The following is a 26,017-nucleotide window of genomic DNA, read 5'->3' as shown; positions in this document are numbered from 1 at the left end:
AGCAGGCCAACATGCAGGTGATCTTGGTATTTTAGCTGTTGGAAAATCACCATTTTAATGCTGTCAGGCTTTGAATTTTTTTTTGTCTTTGCAACAAAGTCGGGTAATTTTTTTCAGTGTTTTTTTGTCAGTGTAAATATAATAGTGCTTTGCAATAAATAACCATAAATTTAGTAGCCCTAGAAACTTAAGAACGCTAATTTGTGTTTCTGTATGATTATGTGTATTTCTAAATGTTCTCCCATCACTTTTATTACCATTAGATTAATTGCAATGTGAAATGATCCCTCAGCTACTTAGAAGAGCTAGTATTGAGCCCAAAATCTCCTGTGTCCTTCATGTGAATGTATCTAACATACTCCACTGCTTCTCAACCCACCCTCTGTGCTCCTGACACTGAATCACATGGACATTTAAAAATAAACATAGTCATTGTTTCTGTGCCTTTCAAACAGCACAGGATGTTAAAGGGTGGGCAGTTGGTGTAGCAGTTAAGACGTGGGTTGGTATGCCTGCATCCCCTACCAGAGTTTCTGGTTTGGAGTCTCAACTCAGCCCTTGATTCTAGCTTCCTGGTAATGTGCACCTGGGATGGCCCAAGGACCTGGGTCTGCACCAGACCCGGGAGACCTAGATTGAGGTCGTGGCTTCTAGCTTTGGCCTGGCCCAGGCCCAACTGTTGTGTGCATTTAGGGAGTGAATCAGCAGATGGGAGATATCCCCCCTTCCATATGTGTGTGTGTGTGTGTGTGTGTGTTCATCTCTGTCTCTATGCCTTCCAAATAAATTAAATAAAAACTTTAAAATACACAAAAAGCTTTTGTGTTCTTATTATCTGGTTAGAAATAAGATGGATCATATATATGTAACTTAATTATTAAACTTATAAGAATAAGAAAGCCCTGTCTTTTTGAGTGGAATCTCTGGTGACAGATTTTAAGAGAGATAGAAATCTGTTTTTTTGTGTGTGTAGAAATCATCCTACTTGTTCATTTTATGGGGTAAAAGAAACCCAAGAAAGAAATTTTGCTATAGTGAGACAAAACCAATCCTGTCATAATGTGTTGCACTGTTCTTGTTTGTTTATTTTTGTTTGTTTTGTTTTTGGTCTCAAATTAGGGGAAGAAGGGTGGGTGCAAATCCATCATTCTCAATGATGTGGTCCAATGGGACAGATCATAGATAAAGCAGGAGTTCAGGGTTCAGTCCAGGCTGGACCTGATTTCTTCCTTTTCTAAAACAAGTAAGTATTCATGGTCCCGATGATCCTGTCACCAACAGAGCCAAGCAATGGAGGTGATGGGGAAATAATGGTTTACCTCCCTCTTGGAAGCAGCACCTCTCCAAACTAACCATGCAGGTTAATTAAGGTCATGGTAAGGAATAGTCCTTGCTCTGAGGGGACTCCTTGGGCAGTGTAGTCTGTCTTTTCTTTGTTTGGTTTTGTTTCCTGTTAAGATTTTTTTTTAAAAAACAAAAACATCGTATTTCAAGTAAAGCTCCCCTATCATAAAAGCATAAATAACTTCCATACAACAGCTGCTTTAAATTAAACAGGGCCTAAGGAATCTCAGATGATTCTGCCTTCCTTTTCATGCTTCTTTGTCCCTGTTACCCATGGAGTATGACACTGGGCTTCTACCCTTGATTTATGACCTAAAGCTAAGCCTCGTACTGTGCATTGTAGGTTGCCGCTACTTCTGCTGTTGTTCTGGCTGTCAAGTCAGTATCTGTCAGATGTCTTGACACAGTGTGGAAGGCCATTGTATACCACTCATGCTGTGTATCATTTCCATATAAAGCTCAGAATTTAGTGAAATTCCAAAAATCTTCTGAAATTTTCAGCAATTATCTACCGGAGTCCATCATTTCTAAAGGTGAAAAAGTAAAATCCAGTCCTCTGTTTTCTTAATTATGAAAAAGCTTCAAACATACACAAAAACAGAGTAATAACTTCATATAGATCATCTCGCTTCAGAAACTGTCAAGATTTTGCAGCACTTTATATGTCACCTTTCCTGTCTTTCGTTGTTGTTATTAAAAGATAATCCTAACCCTGTCTAAAGCTGTGACTTACTGTCTTTCATTAGTTTTGAATATTCTCAGCCATTATGACTTCGTATTTTGCCTCTGTTCTCTTTCTCGTTCAGGATTCTAGTTAACACGAGACCTGTGTCCATTTTTTAAATTTCTATTCCATTGTCTCTACATTTAAAAAATTTGTTTATTTATTTGAAAGGCAGAATGAGAGAGAGAAAGAAAGAAATATCTTACATCCACTGAGGACCACAACAAAGGACCACAGCAGCCTGGCCTGGGTAAGGCCAAAGCCAGAAGCCAGGAACTCCATCCTGGTCTCCCGCATGGGTGGCAAGAGCTAAAGTACTTGGGCCAGATTCCACTAATTCAGGTGCATTAGCAGGCAAGTGGACTAGCCAGGATTCAGACTGGTTCTCTGATCCGATTGCAGCACTACAAGCAACAGCTTAATCCACTGCTCCATAAGGCTGGCTCCTTCTCCATGCTCGGTTGTAGTTGTTGTTGTTCTCTGTGTTTTTGTTCTCCTTTGTCTTAAAATTCACATATTTATTTGAAAGGCAGAGTTACAGAGAGAGAGGGAGAGAGATTCCATCTGTTAGTTCATTCCCCAGATGGCTGCAACAGCCAGGGCTGGGGCAGGCTGAAACCAGGAGTTTCATCTGGGTCCTCCACATGGATGGCAAGGGCCCGAAACACTTGGGTCATCCTCCACTGCTTGTTCCAGGCCATTAGTAGGGAGCTGGATCAGAAGTGGATCAAAAACTAATGAAAGACAATAAGTGACAGCTTTAGATAGGGTTAGAATTATCTTTTAATAACAACGGCAAAAGGCAGGAAAGGTGACATATAAAGTGCTGCAAAATCTTGATAGTTACTGAAGCTGGGTGCTCTATATGAAGAGTTATTACTCTGACACTCCTATGGGATACTGGCATCGCAGGGGGTGGCTCTTCCTGCTATGCCACACTGCTGCTCCCCATCTCCATGTTTTATGACATATATAAGCTTGGTTCTGTTGGTGACAGGATCATCGGGACCATGAATACTTACTTGTTTTAGAAAAGGAAGAAATCAGGTCCAGCCTGGACTGAACCCTGAACTCCTGCTTTATCTATGATCTGTCCTATTAGACCACATCATTGAGAATGATGGATTTGCACCCACCCTTCTTCCCCTAATTTGAGACCAAAAAACAAAACAAAACAAAACAAAACAAACAAAAATAAACTAACAAGAACAGTGCAACACATGACTTACCTGCCAGTTCACTCCTAGTTATTAATCTGATGTTCTTCACTTCAGTTTTCTATTTTTCAGTAGAATTTCCACTTTTCTCAATAGAATTTCTAGTTCTCTCCTAATATTGTTTTCTATTATTTAAATTCTCAAACATTTTATCACAGTTCCCTTAAAAATCTATATATGAGAACCTCAGTATTTTATTTCTTGTAGTCTGTGTGTTTCATCTTTTTTTTAGACAATTGTTGTCATTTTGTATACCTGATAATTTTACTGAATGTGGAATGTTATATAGAAAAATTAAAGTAAAAACTCAAGGCTTGGGATGATGTTATCTCTTTCAGAGAGATTCACTTTTGCTTCTTGAATTCAGGGTGGAAAGAGATCATCTTAATGCGCTCAGAGTTTAAAACCATTCTTTGTGGTGTCTGGTCTCTCTGTTCTACCACACCATCCCTAAAATGCATTCCTTTGGTGGTCACAAATGAAAACCAGAGATGTTTATCACAGTTCTTTCTCATCATTGTTGAACCCCGTGCTCCAGTTTCTCTGTCTCCTTTTCTCTGAGGCTGTCCAAACCCCTGCCCAGATGGTTGGCCTGTGTCTCTTTCAGGTCATCAGAGGGAAAGTGGCAATGAATAGAAAGCTTACCTTCCATTCCTTCCATGGCCTTGGGACCAGCATTGTGGTGCAGTGAGTTAAGCCACAGCTTGCAACGCAGGCATCCCACATTGAGTGCCAGTTTGAATTTTGGCTTTGGCCTGGCCCATCTGTGGCCATTGTGACCATTTGAGGAGTGAACCAGTAGATGGAAGATCAGTCTCCCTCCAACCACCCACTTACCCCATTTCCCTCTTCCTCTCTCTGCCTTTCAAATAAATAAATAAATAAATCTTAAAAAGCCAAAAGAACATACTGCTTTAGTGATTCTTTGATATTATCAAACATATTTTGAAAAATTTTTTTAAACTATCTTCTTGTTCTTAACAGGATTTTGGTTTGATATGAGGTAATTCACCATAGCTGAAAACAGCAATTCAGCTGAAGATATTTAAATCAAATCTCAGACATGACATCATTTCATCTCTGTGTACCTCATCATATCTCTAAAAATAATGGCAATTATATCCCAAATGCCATTTTGTGGCAAATTATCTATCAATAACTCTTATTATCTCAGAAATGCCATTGTTTAGTTGGTTTGAATTGGGATGCACAAGATCTGCATATTACGTATGGTTGTTATATTTCTTAAGTCTCTTTTCTTCCCCAGTCATCTTTTTCTTTTCATGCCAATGACCTGTTGAAGCTCTTCTGGTTCAAGAACCTGAAGAATTTCCCATATCTTGGATTCAGATGGCTGCCTTTTCTTGTTCGTTGATCACTTGTTTTTCCTATGAAATGGAATTGAACGTTGTGAGTTTGATTCCATTGAGTTTAGGTTTGTGTGATTTGATTGTTGGGCAAGGGTACTCCACGGGCAATGCAAGATCATTCCTATTTATTCACTTACTGTATGGTTGCACCACCATAGTGATTGATGAGTGAGTTCAGATGCCAACAACCTAATCTGTCCAGTGTACGGTTCTCTGTCATCCTTGCATCTAATGCTTCCAGTCAGTGATAGGTTTCCCTGAATCAATGATCTATTTAGGAGTTCAAACTAATCTCCCCAATTATATCACTGTTCCACATACGTCAGCTAGAATTTGTACAATTAGAACTATTTGAATAGGTTTTTTTGTGTGTGTGTGTGCAAATTGTTGAACTCTTTACTTGGTATAGAGTTAGTCTTCTGAGTATAAAGTTAATTGAAAATGGATCTTAGTGGAGAAAGAGATTAGGAATGGGAGAGAGAGGAGAGGTGGGAGTGTGGTTGGGAGGGTGGGTATGGTGGGAAGAATCACTATATTCCTAAAGTTGTACTTATGAAGTGCATGAAGTTTGTATCCCATAAATAAAAGGTTTCTTTGTGGGAGGGAAGAACTATTTGATCACTCTGAAATACAGGTTAAACAGCAAGTTAAGCTCTCTCTTTAGGTTCAGTAACATTTTCTACATCGGTTTGAAAAGAGTTGTTTGTGCTGCTGAAGCAGAATTCCGTAAGCTAGGTGATTTACGAAGAGCATACGTTTATCTCTCACACTGCTGGAGGCTGGCGAGTCTAGCGCCAAGGTGTCAGGAGACTCAGTTGTGTGGCGAGGCTGCTTCATCCTTTGATGACGCCTTGTTGGTGCACCCTCTGGAGGGCAGGAACATGGTGCCCTCCTGTGGGGAAAGGGCATGCCAGTCTCTCTTATAAAAGGGCAGTAAGTCCATTCTTACTGAGAAGAGCCCTCATGGCCTAACTACTCTTAAAGGCCCCACCTCTTAATACCACTACATTGGTCATTAAGTGTCAACACTTAATTTTGAAGGGGACATAGTCAAACCAGAGTGATAGTCCCAAATAAACAGTGCTTTTTCAAGCCCTGGAAATGCCAAGGCTGTTACCTGTAACGTGACTGGTAATTAGAAACGCAGAAGAACCTCACCAAGTCCAACAGAGGCCCTGCCATTAGGTATTTCTCCTTTGTGTCCTTTATCCACTTTCCTGATTCGCAGCAAGATCTCGGCACTTGTGCACTTGGGTTAAAGCTAGTGCATGCCCGTCTTTGCTCTCCCTGCTTGTTTAAGCTCATTCCTTCCTGTGCACCAAAGGCATTTTCATCATCCGAGGCCCAGAGTCCTGCAGCATGTGATTGCTAGCATTGTTCTGTGAGAAGAAAATTTATAACCCTCTGATAAGTAGAATGGCTTTTGGAATGACTTCATTATTCTATACTTTGCTTGTGTTTTTCTGTGGAAGCGTAGTTTCTTCTGAATCTTGGAGTTACCTCTGAGTATCTGGTTCCTAGGTCTGGTTGAAACAGTTGTGTAACCCTTTTTGTATCAAATCCTTCTTTGCTGTCCTCACTGCCACCATTTTATCTCCAGACTCCTTCACTTCTAGGGTCTCTTCTCCAGGTTTCTGTGTGTCTCCTTCCAGTGAAACATCCTCAGCCCCCTTTGGTAGTGCCTACCTGCCTTTCGAAGGGGAGGCCCAAACGACCTAGCTTTGACTTTTGCCTCCACACAGCCTGATCTTAGTGCCCCTCCTCTCCTGCTCTTCTCTGCTCACTGGCCCTTTGCATTCTGTCTCCTGTACGATTGCCTGAGCCACTCGTCCCTTCCCATGCCCCACATGCGTGTGTCAAGGCCCCATGATCTCTGATCTGAGCCACCCCAAGCTCTGCGGAAACCGTCATCACTGCAGTCCCAGCTGTCCCCGGGGTACCACTGCCTGCCCCTCCGCATGGCCAGTCTCGTGCTCCTCTCTCTGTCAACATTTCATTTGCCTCATCTCTGCGAATGCTAACCAAGGTCAGAGAGCCACCGTGAACCCCGCTTCCAGCCCTGGGCCAGCACGTGGCACCTTGTCAGTGCACATGTGCCTCACCTCCTCACTCAGACTCAGTCCTCCAACTCTGCAGGCTCTCCTGGCTCCTCCGGTTCAGGCTCTGAGCCCACCCTTGGTTTCTGACAGGCCTGCTCCTGAAGACTGCTTGCAGGCCTTCCCCTCTGCTCACCACTGCCACACCTGGTAAAGTGCATGAAAGCTCACGCCTTCGGTGGAGGACCTCTTCCTGCAGGAGTGAGCCTCACCAGTTTTCCTTGGGGTACTGTTCCAGCCAGCAGTCATGGTTCTGACTCCATATGTCAGCTGAGAGGCCTGCGGAAATAAACCAGGCCTCCAGTCAGCACCCCTGCCAGAGCTGTGAGAGCACTCCATAAATATTGATGTGGAAGGCCTCTCGCAGACACTTCCTCTTCATCCTCTCCTTATTAAACCCTACTTCATTTTTCTCATATCTGTAAGTGACCAGGGCAGGGACCCGTCACAGCATAATTACGCACCACTTTCTGTGCCATCATAGAACCGAAGATTTTCTTTCCCTCTGCTAACAGACATGACAGACATCAAGTGAGTGGAGTGATTATTAGTATAAAATTACTTTTTGGCCTTTAAATCTAATTATGCCACATTCATCGTAATAAAATAAAATCCCCAATCCAGGTGTGTTTTTCAAGGAAAGTGTCCAGGCCAATTACCTTCTGAAAATAGCTTCCTGCACTGAAGCCTTTTGTCTGGGGGTCTTAAAACTTTTCCACACAAGTGGATAATGAAGTTCATTTTGTCGGGGGTGAGGGGTGAAATGACTGACCTCTCGGCACACCCAGGAAGTGAAGAGAACTCGAGGACCCAGGTGTGTCTCTTGTTTTTCTTCCTTCCCCTTCCCTTTCAGTTCCTTAAAAGAGGCCTGGCCAACCTTCTATTGATTTCAATATTTTCCTCCTAGATACTGCTTTCCACTTTCCTAAGAGCATGAATGAAAAGAGTTTCTGTATCACATTTCATGGGGGAAAGAGTCAAGGTTCCAGGGGCAGGGCAGGGTTTTCAGATGTGTGCACACTTACCAGAGATCATTCCTGTCTCCCCTGTTAAATGGACTTCGCTTCCAGGATACAGCAGAGCTTAGATGTCTGTTCCATGGGTTCATAGGTAGAGGGCAGTTAGAACAGTGCCAGGCACATGGCAAGCCCAGTGTCAGTGCTGACTCCTAGGGTTCTCTCATTGCTATCTGTGGGCAGGCCTCCATAGTTCTGGAGAATCTGCGACTGGAGTGTTCACTTGCTTGTGTGGTGTCACAGTGTGGGTGCATTTCCCTCCTCTGCCCCCAGCAAAACCTTCTGACTCTTTAGGAACCACTGTAGTCCCCTTACGCTCCTGTAGAAAGCCTTTTCCAGTCCAGCTGCCAGTCACCTCTGTCTCCAATCCTCCAGTGTCATTTTCTCAGTTCACTTCAACAGACTTGAACTGAATGTCTGCATTTACAGCGTGTGTGCTATGGGTTCTGAATGGTGTTCCATCCTGTCATACTGCTTTGACCTTTGCCTGAATGTTTGTTTCATATCTAATGGGATTACTGGGCCTTGAGGGAAAAGCTCCTGTATTTACAGTGCGGTATTTCTCCCGGCATCAGATACGCTATTGTGTAATATAGGATCCCAACTGAGAGTAGTTCAACTTAGAATATTTTTGACTTTATAATTCTGTGAAAGTGATAGCCATCCACTAGAAGCTCTACCTTAGGTTTTAGCTGGCAGTATGTGCTCTGATCTCTCATAATGCTGGATGCAAGCTGCAGCTCCCACTCAGCCACGTGATCACAAGGTTAAACCACTCAGACCCTACAGTAGACCATATTGCTAACCCAAGATGTATGGTTGGTGAGGTGTAGCAAATGTATTTTCAATTTAGTGTGTTTTCAACTTAGGATGGATTAATTAGGACATCTATGCATTGTAAGTTGAACAGCATCTATTGGAGAGGTTTTAAAAAGTTCATGGAAAATGAGATTAAAAAGGTAAATTTATTTTTCTGCAGAAGTATTTGAAATCCATGCATATAAGGGATCTTTAAAAAGTTCATAGAAAATACATGTTATGAAAACTATGCAATTTCAGTTTTTCTCGCATCAAAATAAACTTCTAGTTCCATTTTTCTACAAACTTCAGGACCTTTGGATGACCTTAGTATTCTCTAATAATAAAGGGCCCAGGGCCTAGGACAAATTGCATACATGTTATTGAATCCAATATAGTAAATTCCTATTGTAATGAGTTAAAGTAATTTAACTTTTCATTGGGATTCCACCGTAGCCCTAAGTCCTCATTCTTTGGTCCCTCCAGTGTCCTACTTTGTTTTGTTCTGTTCTTAGCATACACTGAGTTCCTCCTAAATATGGAACATCATGGAGAACACAGACAGTGTACCTTAATAAAAAAACATTATAATCCAGTGAGATGATAAAAGAAAGTAAAAGTGCTTCTAAGACAGGCAGCTTGATATACTCTACGACTGAAAATCAGTTGAGAATCTTTGCAGTTCAAAGCTTGGGAGGGCGTGGTGGTATCTAGTTGGAGGATCATGAAGACTTTACCACTTTTTTTCAACAAATGTGTGTTGAGAGAGAATATTTTGTTCCAGGGCTGAACTGATGCTGAAGCTTCCTATAAGATCTTGCAGGATGGGATTATTCCTGATGTTTCCTCCTCCTCTGCACCAAATATAAAGGCAGAGACCCAAACTTTTGTTCTTGTCTCTAGTATTTGTTGGAAAGGCATTAAGTCCTGTCTTTTCCCCCCTAGTGCAAAAGACTTACTGGGAAACTGGAGACTGATAATGTGTTAATTCCCCTCAGCATTGAGTTCTCCAGCATTGCGAAGCTAATGTCCCTTCAGTGGCTCATTAACATTCATAGCCAGTGTGTGCTCCCACTTTATAGTCTCCTGATGAAATGCTGACTGCAAAGGTGAGAGCTACTGACGCTATTTGCCATTTGCTTTCTTCCAGGATTTTTTTCCCAGGAAGCCATCCTGTCAGAGGCGTCCAAGTAATGAAAGTTGGCAAACTGCAGTTACATCAAGGCATGTTTCCCCAAGCCATGAAGAATCTGAGACTGGTGAGTGTGCCAAAATCTCATGGAGTTCTGCTTGGTAGACCTTTTTTCTGGTGCTGTTGGGCCTTTTCTTGGTGACTGTTTTTTTTTTTTTTTTTTTAAGCCATTCTGAGTTTTGCAATGTGTAACAAGCATGTGTGCACACACATGGCCCAGGCATGCTGATAAATGCTTAACAACAGCTCTGAAAAAAACCCTGATTTGTGATATTTGCCGATTTCTGTGGTATCAATATACCCACCATGATTGATATTAAAACTACCAATGTAAAATCAACCAGCTCTGAATAATCGTGATAATTGTAACAATTACTCTTGCAAATTGGTACTAGCCAGTCTCAGAAAAGCACTGCACCTGTATTCTGCCCACAATGAACAAATTGCCATTCTCCATGCCTCCCACCCATTGCCCACAGAGCACAGTCCATACTCCTTGGCTTGTTAGGCAAGACCCTTGACCATCTGCAATCCACCCAGCAACCTCCAGACTCTCCCCACCTCCCCACCTCCCTCCTTTCTTCTCCACACTGTGCTGTTCACCATTGCCCTGTTTACCTGAACTGCTCACTCCCAAGTATTTACAAAGCTATTTCCTCTGCCTTCAATGCCCTCCCCTCCACCACACCCTAGCCCTGCCAGAATTCTGCTGATCCATTAAAGCCTAGTCATTTTCCCCTGTGCTCCTATAACTCTGCTCATCCTGCCACACCCATAGTTGGCTGGCCTGATGACCCACCCACTCCAGCATCCCGAGGAGACTTCGTGGTTGTAACCAGCTCAGTGTCATACAAAGCAGATGGAATTTAGGAGGCATTCATTGTTGGAAGGGAAGGACTTGAGGGAGGAAGGAGGTAGGGGATGAGACAGGAGATAAATTCTTAGCAGTGAATGTCAAGAGACCAAATGGGAGACCTGAGTCAGTGTTTGAATGCCTCATTTAAGGGTGATACTTATTTCCCCCTCTTAGCGAGTCTGTCCTGGCCTTCCCACCCTAGCAGAATTCCCTCTCCATGTCCATGGCTCTGGAAGAGGAGTGTTCATGTGCTCATTTGGCCCAGGCACTGTGGAGGGTGGTGGTTTGGGTGGGGGGTGTCCTACAGCAGTTGCTGTTTTCATGGAGTCCTCTGGGCCATAGCGCCTTTCTGCAGAAGAGCTCCAGGGCAGGACTGGACCCTGTCTCGGGGTTGCTTGGGAAGTATCCAGGAGCTGGCTGGATGATCCCATAACGTGGGCAGCTACTCATATCTAGATAAGAGAAATGAAAAATGCCTGAAAGACTCTTAGGGATAAGATTCCCTAATGCTAATTTTTGTTGAAATCCAGCTCCGGTGCCTTTTCCTAATCTCTAATTGAAATCAGCCCACGGTCAACAGGATTTCCTCAAGGCTCTCAGCTCTTCCTGTCCTTTTTAGTTTATCTGCATCGCTACCCACACCAGTGGAAGAACACCTCACCCTCTTGCAGTCTCAGGAAGAGCTTGCCTTTTTCTGGTCTGGCTGGTACTTGTCAGCCTGTCAGATCACTAGGAAAAAAATACTTGTTGAAGGCTCCCTACATAATTTTGACAGAAAAATAATGTCAAGGAAATTTCTTAAGTATAGTGATGTTCACTACCCAGGGTCATCTGCAAACAAGTGTTTCATAGGTGATCAAACCAATCCTTTATATGAGACTGGAAACTGTGACTTCTGCTAGTACATGCATAATCTTTCTTGCTCCTCAGGACAGATGGCAATGATACAAGTCTGTGGGACAGGCATTTTTAGTCCTCTTTGAGAAATGAAGGGCCTGAGGCTTGGAGACATTTAAGAGTTGTCTAAAGGGCACAGTGAGGCAGAGCCAGGTAGAGTTTGTTCAGTTTAGTTCACAACATTTCAAGGACATGCTTCTGTTACTCTGAATAAGACCCAGTACTGTCCTTACAACTTAATGGATGAGACAGATATGTGAACAAGTCAGTATAGAACCCATTCTTTTCTTCTGTACTTGATAAGTTGTTCCAGTAAGACTCACTGTCTAGAACTCCCGTCAGATCTGGCTGGATTCCTGATGCCAGTTCAGAGGAATATGTACAAGAGAAATCAGAGAAGACTTGGGTCTCTAATGTTTTTTGTGGAGGTGTTAGTCATTGCCATTATGTACATAACTCCTTTTTTTTTTTAAAAGATTTATTTATTGATTTGAAATTCAGTATAAGGGGTGGGAGAAAAAGATCTTCCATCTCCTGATTCACTCCCCAGATGGCCACAATGGCCAGGACTGGGCCAAGCTAAAGCCAGGAGCTTCATCCAGGTCTCCCACATGGGTGCCAGGGACCCAAACATTAGGGTCATCTTCTGCCACTTTTCCTAGGCCATTATCAAAGTGTCGGATTGGAAGTAGAGCAACCAGGACACGAACCAGTACCCATATGGGATGTCAGCATCATAGGCAGCAGCTTTACCAGCTGTGTCACAGTGCCGGCCCTGCTGTGTACAAAACTCTTGAAGGAGGCATTAATACCCCCCACTGCAAAGACAAGCCTGGACAAACGTAGACAGACATGTAAGTATGGGCTGAGAGGATGCCATGGCCTTGGATGATGGTGCATCCATCACCAATCTTTCCAGTGTTCCTCTTAATGCCCTTTTGCACTGCTCATATCCAGTTCACTTTTTTGTCATCCTCTTGCCCTTCTTCTGGGGTTGTCTCCCTTCTTCCAGAAGCTTCCCTTGGCAATCATCTTAACATCTCCTGCCTTTAGTACCAAAGAAACCCAAGCATGGACCCTGATAGCTGCCAATACTGGAGCATATTTGGAATGTCTATCATAGGGCCTGGGATTAATTCTGGCCTTAGCCCAAACTTCCTGTTTGACTCTAGAAAAGTCACCAAGATTCTTGCCAGGTTGTTATTAACCATGACACAAATATGTACCCCTGGCAATTTGGGATAGTAGAAAGAGTGCAAAGACCAGTGGATGGAGGACCTTTCTCTCTCTCTCTCTCTCTCTCTCTCTCTCTCTCTCTCTCCTTCTCTCTCTCTATAATTCTTTCAAATAAATAAATAAATCTTAGGAAAGAAAACAAAGAGTGCACAGAGTGAAAGCCATTAAATTCAGGTTCCAGGCCTATCATTTACTAGTTTTGTGACTTGAAAAAAGTCACTTAATCTCTCTGAATATAGTTTTATTCTTATTTTTTAAAGATTTATTTATTTGAAAGACAGAAGAGTGACAGAAAGATCTTCCATCTGCTGGTTCCCTTCCAAGTGGCCACACAGCCAGAGTTAGGCCAAGCCAAAGCTAAGAGCCAGGAACCCAATCCAGCACTTGAGTTATTCCTACTGCCTCCCAGGGTCACTAGCAGAGAGCTAGATGGGAAGCAGATCAGCAAGGACTGGAACTTGCACTCTGACATGGAATTCCAGCAACATATGCAGCACCTTGACCCACTGTGCCACAGTGCTGTCCCAGGTACCAGAACTCTTAGAGGCACTAATGTCGAAGTGACCTTTCCTCCTCTCTCTCAGTGACATTATTTCACATGCTATGAAGTGCCTAGAGTAGTGAGATCCAACTGGGGTATGTACTTGTATAATTAAAAAAAAGTTCCTGGTGGCCACATTTTAAAAAGTAAAGAGAAATAAGTGAAATTAATATAAGTGCCATTCTATTTAACCCTATATATTGAAAATACTATTTTAACATGCAATATGAAAAATATATTTTACATTCTTTTTTTATACTGCTGTGTTCTTATGCAAAATAGCCTGTGAAGGCAGAAAGAACCCTTTGTGGAGTGAGTTTTAGTTTTTTAAAGATTTTTTATTTATTTATTTATTTGAGAGTAGAGTTACAGTGAAAGGGAGAGACAGAGAAAGGTCTTCCTTCCATTGGTTCACTCCTCAAATGGCCACAATGGCCGGAGCTATGCTGATCCGAAACCAGGAGTCAGGTGCTTCCTCCTGGTCTCCCATGCGAGTGCAGGGGCCCAAGCACTTGGGCCATCCTCCACTGCTTTCCCAGGCCATAGCAGAGAGATGGATTGGAAGAGGAGCAGCGACATGGAATGCTGAAGCTGCAGGTGGAGGATTAACCCACTGCGCCGCTGCGCCAGTCCCGAGTGAATTTTATTTTAAAGTCTAAGGAAGGAGTTGGCTTTATGAAGATTCAGTATCTTATTAACACCGGAGTCCCTATAAGCTTGTTTGCAGAAGGTCAGTCAGTTATCTGGTGTGGGCAGCTGCTGATGCCACAAGGAGAGCCTCACTCTCAGAGACATTCACTGGTTTACCACCAACATATGGTGACCCACTGATTTCTTGATGAATGAGACCTGGTGTTAACTCAATTAACCTTCATAGAAGGAAAGCTTTCATGCATCTGTGGAAAGAGGCTGGGGACTGAAGATGTGCCAGGGAAGCAAGCCCCACCAACAGTGGTCAAGGATTGAAATGGCACTTGTGAAAGTATCATTTCGCCAGTTACAACTGTGACTAGGGGCTAGCATTATGGCGCAGCAGGTTGGGCCATAACCTGTGGCACCAGCATCTCATTTGAGTGCTGGTTCGAGTCCCACCTTCTCCACCTCTGATTCTGCTCCCAATCGATGCACCTGGGAAGGCAGTGAAAGAGGGCCCAAGTGCCCCAGCCCCTGTCACCCACATAGGAGACCCAGACAGAGCCAAAAACTTTTGACAGACTAGAAATGTGTGGCACCCCCAGCAAAGCCCACAGTTCACAGAATCAGAGACCTTCATTAACTGCAAAGTGCAAGGTCAGACTAAGGGGTGTCCCTGAGAGGACACAGTTCAGGGTGGACTTTTGCCATGCTCTGCCAGAGGCTCGCCTGTGTTCTCTCCCAGTGCCACACTGGGCAGAGTCTCCACCAGCCTCCTGGGCAGTTACCATAGCAACCTGGGCCACACCGGCAGAAAAGCACCTGGGAAATGAGTATTTGAAACAGAGATTTCCATCTGCATCGATAACAATGAATCCCACACGGTGTGCATCCAGAGCCTCTGATGTCAGTCAGTAATGGTAGCCACTCAAATGTACAAGAGAAGGAATTCATTGGTGCTGGAGTTCCTTGCTGAAATTATTTTTTTTCTTAAATATTTATTTTATTTATTTGAAAGGCAGAGTTATGGGGCAGGAAGGGGTGGTGGGGAGAGATTTTCACCTGCTGGCTCATTTCCCAAATGGCTGCAGCAGCAAGGGCTGCGCCAGGCTGAAGCCAGGAGCCAAGAGCTTCTTCCAGTCCCAAGCACTTAGGCCATCCTCTGCTGCTTTCCCAGGCCCATTATCAGGGAGCTTGATCAAAGTGAAGCATCTAGGACATGAACAGGGCCCATATGGGATGCTGACATTGCAGTCTGTGGCTTAACCCACTATGCCACAACATTGGTCCCACTGAAGTTATTTTCACTCAGAACCTCCTGGAGACCCTGGCACCAAGGAAGGCACAGGTACTGAGCCCCTATCCTGTTTCTAGGGGCTCCAGTTTCCATACTTAGCTCTCATTAACCCCATGAAGATAAAACTCCAACTCCTGTTTGTAAGATGAGGTTAATGCCTGTCCCATAGACTCATTTTGAGAAGTAAATAAGGTGAGGTATGAGGGTGAACTTGCCAGTCTCCAGCATTCAAGTCTGTTATGGATTATTATATTAGTGTTTGAGGAAGTTTCTTGGTCACTCTTCCACTGATTGGTCCGTTTAGTTGTTGTGTTTGTAGCTGTGTGGCTGTTCTCCTGCTGAGTAGTGGTGTTGTATAACTGCTCCCCAGCAGTCTCGGTGGTGTTTTGTCATCCCAAGATGAGTGGGAATTCCTCAAGCTACCCTCATTCTTGTCTACCTTTTGTATATCCTCATGACGTCTAACCCAGACACACAAGCCCAAAACACAGCAGCTTCTATTAGATACGTGCTCCAATGAATGAATTGTTTTTTAGTGGATAGTGGACTTTAAAAGCTCCACTTTGGCCTTATTCTGGCTCTGGCTAATGGACCAGGTCTTTTCATGACCTTGGAGAGCATTGTCTAGCAGAGGGACAGCCTGGTCGTGCCCATCCCTCTAAGAATTCCTAGGTCCGTTTCTTTGTCTGGAAAGCCTCTTTTCCAAGCTTTCTCGGGACTCTAGAACTCAGAGCAGGGGACAGGGAGGCTACGTTCTTTGCCTTAAGAAACTGATGTTCTCTTTAAACGGGTACCCCCTAGGTTTTCTTTCTTGTCTCAAACCCTGGAAATAGTGGAAGGAAATAGCCTGAATAAGGTTTTCAAAGCCTGAGTTTGGAACAGAAATCAGAGAAGCTTCAGAAACAAATTGGTTACAGATTCAATTAGGCGGGAGGCTCCCCCAGGAAAGGAATCCACTTAGCCAGCTCTGATTTGGTTTAGACTTCCAGCTCCACTGGGCTCAGCTGAAATGCTTAACCATTGCTGCCACAGGACAGTCCTAGGATCCCTTCACAGTGTGCGTCTCTTGCTTTCTCTTGTCTCTACTCTACATTCATTTCTTTCCATTTATTATTTTGGAGGGATTTTGTTTGCCACTAATTTGATTTCTTGGATCTCAAGAATAACTGTCCCCATCTGGGCTGTCTTGTCAATATGCCTGTTTCTTTTTTGTGAGCTCTGTATGCTGTGAGCTGCCTCACCCCGGCTTCAGTGTGGCTGCTTTGTTAGTAATGCTTTCTTAGCAGAAGTCAGGTTGTACTTCTTTCTCCTCAGTGACCTTTTTTTTTAAAAAAAAAAAATCAAGATTTAATCTTTTTGCACTAATTTTTTTAACTTCTTCTTTCTATTTTTCAAAGAATTTTTACATTTTCAGCATCTATTTAGTTTTTCCTAAATCTGGTCAGGGAGAGCAGGCCACGAATCTACGTTGTTCCTTTCCTTTTTGCACAATTACCAGCTACTCTGGTGCATCCAGAGAGAGCCAAAGCTCCAATCACTTAGGCTCTGTGCAGCCTAAAACCAGATTTACATGTTCCTACAGTAGCTGATTTTGAGCATGCATTTCTGTTGTTCCCATTTCTTAATCTGCTACTGTGATTCTTCACCTCTTTGATCACGTACTTATTTAGGAATCTGGTAACAAACCACAGGTTCACAAGAGAAAAATAGACATCACGTGCGTGTTGTATAGTCCATGGACGAGGAGACCCCAGAGGCCCTCTGAAGCCTTTAGTGTCCAGTGGCTTCCAGGTTAAAGAACACTCTTCCAAATGTGTATCGCCACACTTTAGCTGACATGACCAGGTGGGAGGGAGAGAAGGAAGGTAGGCAGGCATGCAGAGATGGTGTGACGTAATTGTCATTGACACCTTCCAAGAGTTGTTTGGGAGCCCCTGGCTATGTGGTTTACAGACTTCAAACTTCCACATAGAAAATACTAGTTTCAGAAGTGTGTTTTTCAACCAAAAGAGAAAGAAGATAGGAAGAAAACAATGGGTAAAGTACAAGCATGGTGATTAAGCCCTTTTAAAGGAAATAAGCAGAAAATTCCTACCAGGAAGTTTAAGTCCAGTAGCCATGAAAAGCCAAATGGAAAACTTGGACTTATATTTCCACCTGGTATTAACAAAGTATCACCCTCCTCTTCTGCCAGAGTAATACCAGAGAAAGGAAGGTTTAAATGAAAGTCATAATCTTATAACAGAATACTCAAGCTATCCGTGTTTCAATCAGAAATTGCTCATCATACCAAGTGCCAGTTATCTCTCAGTCTTAATGAAAGCAATCAATGGGGAGACGAACTCCCAACAAAACAGAAATGTTAGAATTATCAAATGAAGGTTTTAAAGTGGCCATTATAAAAAATGCTTCAAAGAACAATTATAAACACCTTTAAAACTAATGAAGAATAGAAAGTCTCAGTAAAGAAATAATAAAAAAGAGGCAAATAGAAACTTACAAACTCATAAACACAACAACCAAAATAAACAGAATGAAGCTTGACAGCAGAACAGAGAGAGCAGAATAAATTGGTGATCTTGTGAAAGAACAAAGGAAACTGCCCAGTCTGAAAAACAGAGAGGAAAACAAGACTGAAACCATGTAAAAGTGAACAAAGCCTCAGGGACTTGTGGATCAGTAGAAAAGATCTCAACATTGGAGTTCCAGGAGAAGTGAAAGAGGGTTGGGTGGAAAAAATACTTGAAGAAATAATGATGAAGGCATCCAAAGTGGAAAGGAAGAAGTATAATTAATGTCAGCTCACAGATGATATGATCTTATATGCAGAAAACTCTGAAGATTCCACGCTGGACAATTGTTAAAACTAATAAATGAATTCAGCAAAGTGCCAGAGTATGAAATAAACATACATAGATCATACACTGACAGTGAAGAATCCAGAAAGGAAATAAGAAACATATTCCATTTGTAATGCTACCACACAAAATAAAATAATGAGGAATTAACCAAAGAGATGACTTATACACTAAAAAATATGAAACATTACTTAAAAATATTAAGACATAAACAAAATAGCATATCATGTTCATGGATTGGAAAACAATATTAAAATGTGAACTACAGACTCAATGCCATCCCTATCAATATCCAAGTGACTTTTTGTTTGTAAAAATAGAAAGATCCATTCCAAAAATTCCTTTGGAACTTCGGAGTGCCTCAGCTCACACCCAGTCTTCTCCCTGCCCAAGGTCTGGAGAAAGAAGGGGAAAAAAATGAAAGATTCATAGATCTCAATTTTAAAAATGTACAACAAAGAAGCTCAAGACTGTTGCCACCATAAATATGGACATGTAGATCAATGGAATAGAGTCTATTAATAACAGTGGGATAGAGTAAAGAGCACATTAATAAAACTTTCACAAGTGTTCAAATGATTTTCAGCAAGGACGTCAAGATTACTCATTGGGGAATGACCATCTCTTCAACAAATGATAGTGTTGTAATTGATATCCACATGCAAAAGAATGCAGATTGGAACCTTACCTTGTACTTTATGCAGAAAGTAACTCAAAATGGGTCAAGGACCTAATATAACAGCTAAAGCTATAAAACCAGCTAAAAGCATAGGGGGAAAGGTGTATGACATTGAATTTGGCAGTGATTTCTTTAATATGACACCAGGGCATAGGCAACAAAAGGCAAAAAATAGACAATTTCGACTTCATCAAAATTAAAAGCTTTTGTGCATCAAAGGAAACTATCAACAGGGTGAAAAGGCCATCTTCAGACTGGGGTGGATACACTATAGAGTATTTAAAAAGGAGTGAAATTCTGACACATGCTACACTTAGATGAACTTTGAAGGTATTATGCTGAGTGAAATAAGCCAGACAGAGGAGGACAAACATTATTCCACTTATATGAGGCACTTAGAATGATCAAATACATAAAGACAGTAGAGCAGCACTTGGCAGCATCTAGCGGGAATGTGCAGGACAGGAAGTTAATATTTAACCTGCATACAATTTTAGTATAGGATAATGCAGACATTCTGGATATGAATAGTAGAAGTGCTTGCATAACAGTGTGAGTGTATTTAATGTCACTAAACTGTATATTTAAGGAATGATTAAAATGATAAATTATATAATTTACATGCATTTTACCATAATTAAATTGTTTAAAAAGATAAAACTTCCAAAATTTGTCAAAAAACATAAACTTGCAGATTCAGGAAACTAAGTGAACCTCAAAAAGATAAAGTCAAAGAAATCTGCACTAAGACTCTCATACTCAAATAAAACAAAAGACAAAAATAAAATCTGATAGCTTATCTACAAGAGAAAAACATTTTGAATGATAATGATTTTCTCATCAGAAACCAAGAAGGTCAGATGCAAGTAAAGCTTTTTTTCAACTACTGAATGCTAAGAACTATTAACCCAAAAACCTGTAATCAGCCAAAATGTCCTTCAGGAATAAAGTAGGGAAATCAAGATACTCTTGGATGAAGGAAAACTAAAGAAAACTTGTCACCAGGAGACTAACACTGAAAGAATGACTAAAGGAAATTCTGTAAACAGAAAATGATAGAAGAAGTAGTGTTGGACCCCAGGAAGGAAGGAAGAACAGAATAAGCACAAATATGGGTAAGTAAAATATATTTCTCTTCTTGAGTTTTCTACTTTGTTTGACAGATGGAGCACAAATTCTCATGCTGAAGTAGTTCTAAATGTATGCAGTGGGAATATTTAGGACAATTCTGTTCCAAGTGGGGGCAGATGAAGGGTGTGATGGAAAATAACATTTATACACTTGGCTAGAGCTGGTCAAATGATGAGACCAGTACAGTGAGATAAGATGTGTCTTTTATATATGATGTGAGGCCTAGAGAGAGCAACCACTAAAAGTCATATAAAGGGTTATACTAAAAAACAAAGCAAAACAAAACCAAAAAGCAAAAACCCAAAACTGTAGAACAAAATTCTAAGAAATGTTCAAGTAACCCACAGAAATGCCGGAAGAAGAAAACAGAAACAATAGCCAAAAATTAAAAAAAAAAGGTAGAACAAACAGAAAACAATAAAATGGTAAACTTAAACTCTAATGTATTTATATCATAAATTATATAAGTAGTTTGTGTAAACAACAAGTCATTATCTCAATGTATCAATTAGAAGACATTTGTGGAACAGATTTTTTTTTTAAATGACCCAAGTGTATGCTGTTTATAAGAAACTCTAAATATAATGATATAGGCAGGCTAAAAGTAAAGGGTTGTAAAAAGTATAGTGTGAAAGCACAGTCAAAAGAAAGCTGGAGTGGCTGTGTTAATATCACATAAAGTAGACTTCAGAGCAATGAAAATGTTACTGTAGATGGAGTGATATTATATGCGAAAAAGTGGCAGTCTTTGAAGAAGATACAGTAGTACTAGATCACACACAGTTGCAAGCCATAGGGAAAAAACTGATGGAATCAAAATAAACAAAATAAACAAAACCAAAAGTATAGCTGGGAATATTAAAAAGCCTCTGCCCATACTTGATAGAACAACTGGAGAGAAAAGTAGCAAGGATACAGAAGAATTGATTACACCAGTAATCAGTAGAATCTGACATTTATAAAGCATTCTACCCCAGAATGCAGAATGAACACACACACACACACACACACACACACACGTACACACACACACACACACGTATACTTTTCAACTAACACAGAACATATACCATGGTAGAATATATTCTGAGGCATAAAACAAATCTCAGTAAATATAAAAGTAAATTCCCTGAGCACAATGAAATTAAATTAGAAATCAATAATTGGAAATAACCCTAAATTTATTCTTCCTAGTTCTGTGTCTGGCATGGTACATCATACAGCACATTAGGACCTGGGTTGTTCAGTCTCCTGGTTATTCAGTTGAGGGAACTGAGGCTCAGGGAGGAAACATGATTTCTTCAGGGTCTCTCAGATGCTCAATTAATATTCATTGGCATTAGTAGATTAAACTTGGTGGCACAACAGCACATTTTTCTAGGATAGTTACTACCCCCTGAAAGTCACAAGACTGAATTCACCATATCTGCAACTCCTCCTGAGGATTTCCTGGCTTCCCCCGTCGCTTCCTCCTTTGGACACCCCAGCACTTTGCAGGTCTTTAATCCACATTGTTCCACTGTAATGATCTGGTAGTTAATTCTGTCTGCCTGACTGTGCCAGGGCTCTTTGCAGGGCAAGGGCCAAATCTTAATCGCTACAGCTGCTCAGACAATATTCAGTGAATGAATAGATGGATGTTCTAAGAAAATCCTCCCTCCCTGGAGGGCAGATCCCTCCTTTGGAATCTATACTTGGAGAATTATTCGAGAGGTAGAGTGGAGTGGGGTCAGCAGGGGTGCTGCTGAGCCCAGAGAGGTCATCAGAGCCTTTGAGATTCTCTGCTACCCTTTATCAAGAGCTTTTTGTGGCTCTGGAGCTGCATAATGTGTCTGGGCTGGTGCTTCTTCCATTGCCCATTTGGAATGCCCTAGACCTGCCCTCCCCTGTCTTCATTCACTCTGAGATGGGCATGAGAAAATGTGCTTGCATTTTTCCTTGTTGCGATCTGATGCCAGAGGTTCTTATCATGCATATAGTGTTTCCTCTGGTTTTATATCCATATTTAATCATGCTTGGGGAACTCATTTATTGGATTCTGCAGGCTCACCGTAGAAAGCATATGAGATCCTTGATAAGCTTAATATATTTGTATTAAAAATTAATATGAAAGCTATATTGTTTCCAATTTTAAATCACTATTAGACTTAATTCATTTTATTTAATATATGGCTACAATTCTGAAATTACTTACAAAAAAGACGGATGGGATGTAAGTCATTTCTGGGGACCCCTCTATTCCCGAGTGAGCCGCGTGCCTGTCGTGTGGCGGTCAGTCTACGTTGCCATTCCTCGTGTGACATTTGGAGTCTGTGTGCGGGTGCAGCACTCCCCAGGGAGCTTCAAGGGAGCCCTCCGTGAAAGATTATGTGCAGGCTCTCTTTAAATGCTACCATTAAAAAAATAAAATTTAATGGAAAGAGATAAGCTTTTCCCAACACAAGCTGGCTCTGATTTTATATTTCCTTAATCTGTTTTGTATGCTGCCGCAGGAAATTAAACCAGAATCGTCCTCGGTCACATGCATGTGTGTGGTGTGTGGGAGGGGCCGAAGGAAGAGAGACACAGAGCTGCTGGAAACAGTTGCTCTCGTCTGTCTGAGATTTACTGGGTCTTTATTCGGAGCAGGGTGGTGCGGTGAGGGGAAGCCCTCCTCATATTCCTACTGGGCTGGAGGGTCGTGCCAGGAGACGCACAGGGCTCTTCTGTCATCCCTGGAAACTGCCCAGCTCACCTGTGGGTCCAGGTGACACCTAGGGCTCTAACTCTGTCTAGCCGGCATGTCAAATCATCTCTCTCTCTCTCTCTTTCTCATACACACACAAAGCAGTCACTCCATCACTGAGAAAATTATAGTATTATTAATCACATCCAGCTCCAGTTTTTAGACAAATAATGTAGATTTTTAAAACTTCTCTTGAAGTTAGTCCTCTGCTCGCATCAGTACCCATTTCCTCTCTGTGTCTAACCAGATGACCCTCTAATGTTAGCATCGTAGATCTTACCAGCACACACCCCTACCCTACCTTTGCCTCCAGTGCCACATTCACCACCAAATAAGAGAACGTGAGATGAGCCAGCAGTGTCTTGACTAGGAAGATCCCTGTGGCCCCTTAGAGTACCTTGGAACCTTGTCCATCAGAACCTCTGCTTCCTCGCCTTGGTCACTGCAGGCTGTTTGCAAGTGGAGACTGTGCAGTGCAGCCATGGGTGGATACTGCGTTGAATCCTGAACGAGAGGTCACACAAGCCAGGTGGCCTTGAGAAGCAGTTGTTTCCACAAGGAGAGCGTTGCTGGGTGGTCTTTGTGGCCCTGCCTGAAGGAAGCAGGCTGGGAGGTGGGTGTGAGGCCTGAGGCTTCTACTTCCGCAATTCCAGAGTGACTGTGAGGCTGGCTGCATCCTGCTGACACTTGGGCACCTGCCACTCCCTAAGGGGTCAGGTCTGCCCGTCAGGTGGACAGGAAGACTCTGTATCAACAGGGATTACCTTGGCCCTAGAGGAGAGAAGACCTTACTGTTGATGCTGCCAAGGGGGAGAAAGTGAAACTTACAAGTAGAATTGGAAGGAAAGTAACAAGGAAGGAAGATTGGAGTTAAAAAATATGTCTGAAAACATGCAAGTGAACCTTTTATCATCACTGATAAGAAGATGGCTTTGTCAGTCAGCCGCTGGATCAAGTCTTGACGAAGCTCACATTGTTCTCCAGGTGAGGAACCTGGGGAAATGTAACCTGGAGGCCACAAAAGGAAGTTGGCGTGGGAGCTCTCCTGAGAACTCTCCAGGCCGCCCTCAGCCGCACAGGGTGCCTGTGAGGACAGGAGGGTGGGAGAACTCTCAGCGTAGGCCTGGCCATTAAAAAATTTTTTTCAGGGCTAAGGGTTTATGTCTCTGTCTACAGAGTTCCTCAGGTGAGTTTCTGGCGCATTCTTCCTCCTTTGTCAGATCACACGCACATTTGGCTCTCTGTGGGGTAGAAGGGAAGAGAACCGCTTTCAAGGAAGAGAATTTCTCATGAAGAACCCTGCTGATCCGAGGAACCCCTCCTCTCTACAACGGGCCTTTGCCTCGGAGCTTATGCGTCCAGAACAGACCCAAGGTAGCGCAGCGAAGAGTAGGCAGTGAGGTGTGTGTTCCCCAGATGGCAGCAGGCAGTTGTTTTTAATCTTCTGCCCAGAAGGTGCTCACAGGGTTTGGCTGCCTGCAACGTGGGGGCTGTGCCCAACCCAGCCCTCCTATCAGGGTTACTTGCAAACACAAGTAACAAGACACTGGGCACCACAAGGCAGGCTCAGTGCATCTTAGTCCCCCCTTTCTGTGGACTTGGCAGCTCTGGTGTACAGGGCGTTGGGTCACAAGGGGGCTCTGTGTGTAGAGCTCTCGCCCCCGCACTGAAATCGGGATGTGACATGGTAAGCTTTTCCCTCCATGCCTCTGTTCTCCTTGTCTCAGCAGCTTAAGTCTAGACCTCCTTCATCTGTGTGTTTTCCTTTCTACCAGCCTTAAAGGGACATTTTTAAAGAGGCAAAAAAGGCAGGAATGCAAGTTGAAAGCATTTATTGAGCCGAGCACTTTGTCCCCCTGGGCCTCAGTCCTCCTCTGTAGAAGTGAGTCTCACTATGTGACCACAAACGTGCTTCCCAGCTCTAAACTCTCTGCCGCCTCAAGGATGTTCAGAGCCAAGAATTCCACCTGGAGGAATCTATCCTAAACACATATTCAACAGAGGCAAAAACAAAGCGAAGAAACAGACCTCATGTGCTGGCAGATTTGAACCAAACCATGGTGAACAACTGAAAGTGATCTGAATGTCCAAGAGTGATTTAGTAAATAATATTCTAAAAGCACGATGGGATTAATTGTACACAACCATAAGAATGGTCATTATGCTGGCTATACGTGGACATTAAATAATGATTTATTACTTGATTTGAATTATTTGTTGATAGTTGCGGTGTGAATAGTTCTCAACCCCGCGGGCACTTTAGAATCTGCTGGAGCCCAGACCTTACTCCCGCAGAGCAGGTGCCGGTTCATCGTCTGTGGGGCTTGGGCTCTAGTGTCTCTTCTGAAGGTCCCCAGTGGATGCTCTGGTGCATCCAGCACTGTGAGCCTGGACGCTACCTGCCAGGCCCCTGGCTAGATGCCGCACAGCCACCAGAGTCCTGCCTGAACGTGTCCACAGGGCGCGTTCCACACTGAATGCAGTGGCTCTGGCTCCTTCTTTTCCCCATCCCACCTCAGCCCATGTTTCGGAAGCACAGGATGACATTGTTTATTTCTAACACTGATTACAGAAACTATTTTTGAGAGAGTTCTGGCTTATTTATTGCCCTAACAAATAACTGTTGGCCCTACATTTAATGAACTACATCCAGTGGAGCAAGACAGCCCCCAACTGATGCTCACAGATTCTGTGGGTGAGGAAACTGGTCAGAGCACGATAAGAATGCCTTTCTTCTCTACGGTCTCTGCCGTTGCCTCTGGAAGAACACACTATCTGAATTGACATCTGGTTGTCTGCTGGCTGGGCCCTGGAATCTTCTGAGGCATCTTTATGCGCATGTGTGGTACTTAGGCTGGGATGACTTAAAAGATGAGCTCAGCTAGGACTGCCAGGCAGAGTCCCTACACATGATGTGTCCATTGGCTGGGGCTTCCTCATGGCAGGAAGCTCATGGCTCTAAAAGCAGACACACTGGTGAGTAGGCAGAGGCTGTGTGGCCTTTCTGACCTAACCTAAGAAGTCAGTAGCTTTCGGGCTGCCATTGTAGCATAGTGGGTAAAACCACAGCCCGCAGTGCTGCCATCATCCCAGAAGGGGGTCAGTTTGAGTCCTGGCTGCTCTACTTCCCATCTAGCACCCTGCTAATGTGCATGGGAAAGCTGCAGAAGATGGCCCAAGTGCTTGGGGCTCTGCTACCTGTGTGGGAGACCTAGAAGAAGCTCCTGGCTCCTGGCTTCCATTTGGCACAGCTCCAGCTGTTGAGACCATCTGGGGAGTGAAGCAACAGATGGAAGCGCACTCTTTCTCTGTCTCTTCCCCTCTGTAACTCTGAATTTCAAATAAAGAAATAAATCTTTTAAAAAGGAAAAGTCAGTAGCTTTACTTCTACTGTACTCTGTTATTGA

General features: G+C 42.9%; 1 protein-coding gene across 6 annotated transcripts in view; it reads left to right on the top strand.

Annotated features, from left to right (window-relative positions):
- SMYD3 (SET and MYND domain containing 3) overlaps window positions 1-26,017 on the top strand; it is a 780,787-nt gene that overhangs the window by 753,709 nt on the left and 1,061 nt on the right. For all 6 annotated transcript variants that reach the window (XM_002717632.6, XM_089311679.1, XM_089311675.1 and 3 more), the window contains one exon: window positions 9,716-9,824. In XM_002717632.6, the coding sequence (XP_002717678.3) occupies window positions 9,716-9,824 (109 nt within the window). The remainder of the gene's footprint in view (window positions 1-9,715; window positions 9,825-26,017) is intronic.

The sequence above is a fragment of the Oryctolagus cuniculus genome, chromosome 13, assembly GCF_051225735.1.
Source record: "Oryctolagus cuniculus isolate XC-2025 breed Fujian yellow rabbit chromosome 13, ASM5122573v1, whole genome shotgun sequence".
Lineage (NCBI taxonomy): Eukaryota > Metazoa > Chordata > Mammalia > Lagomorpha > Leporidae > Oryctolagus > Oryctolagus cuniculus.
This window is presented reverse-complemented; position numbering and strand designations above follow the sequence as displayed.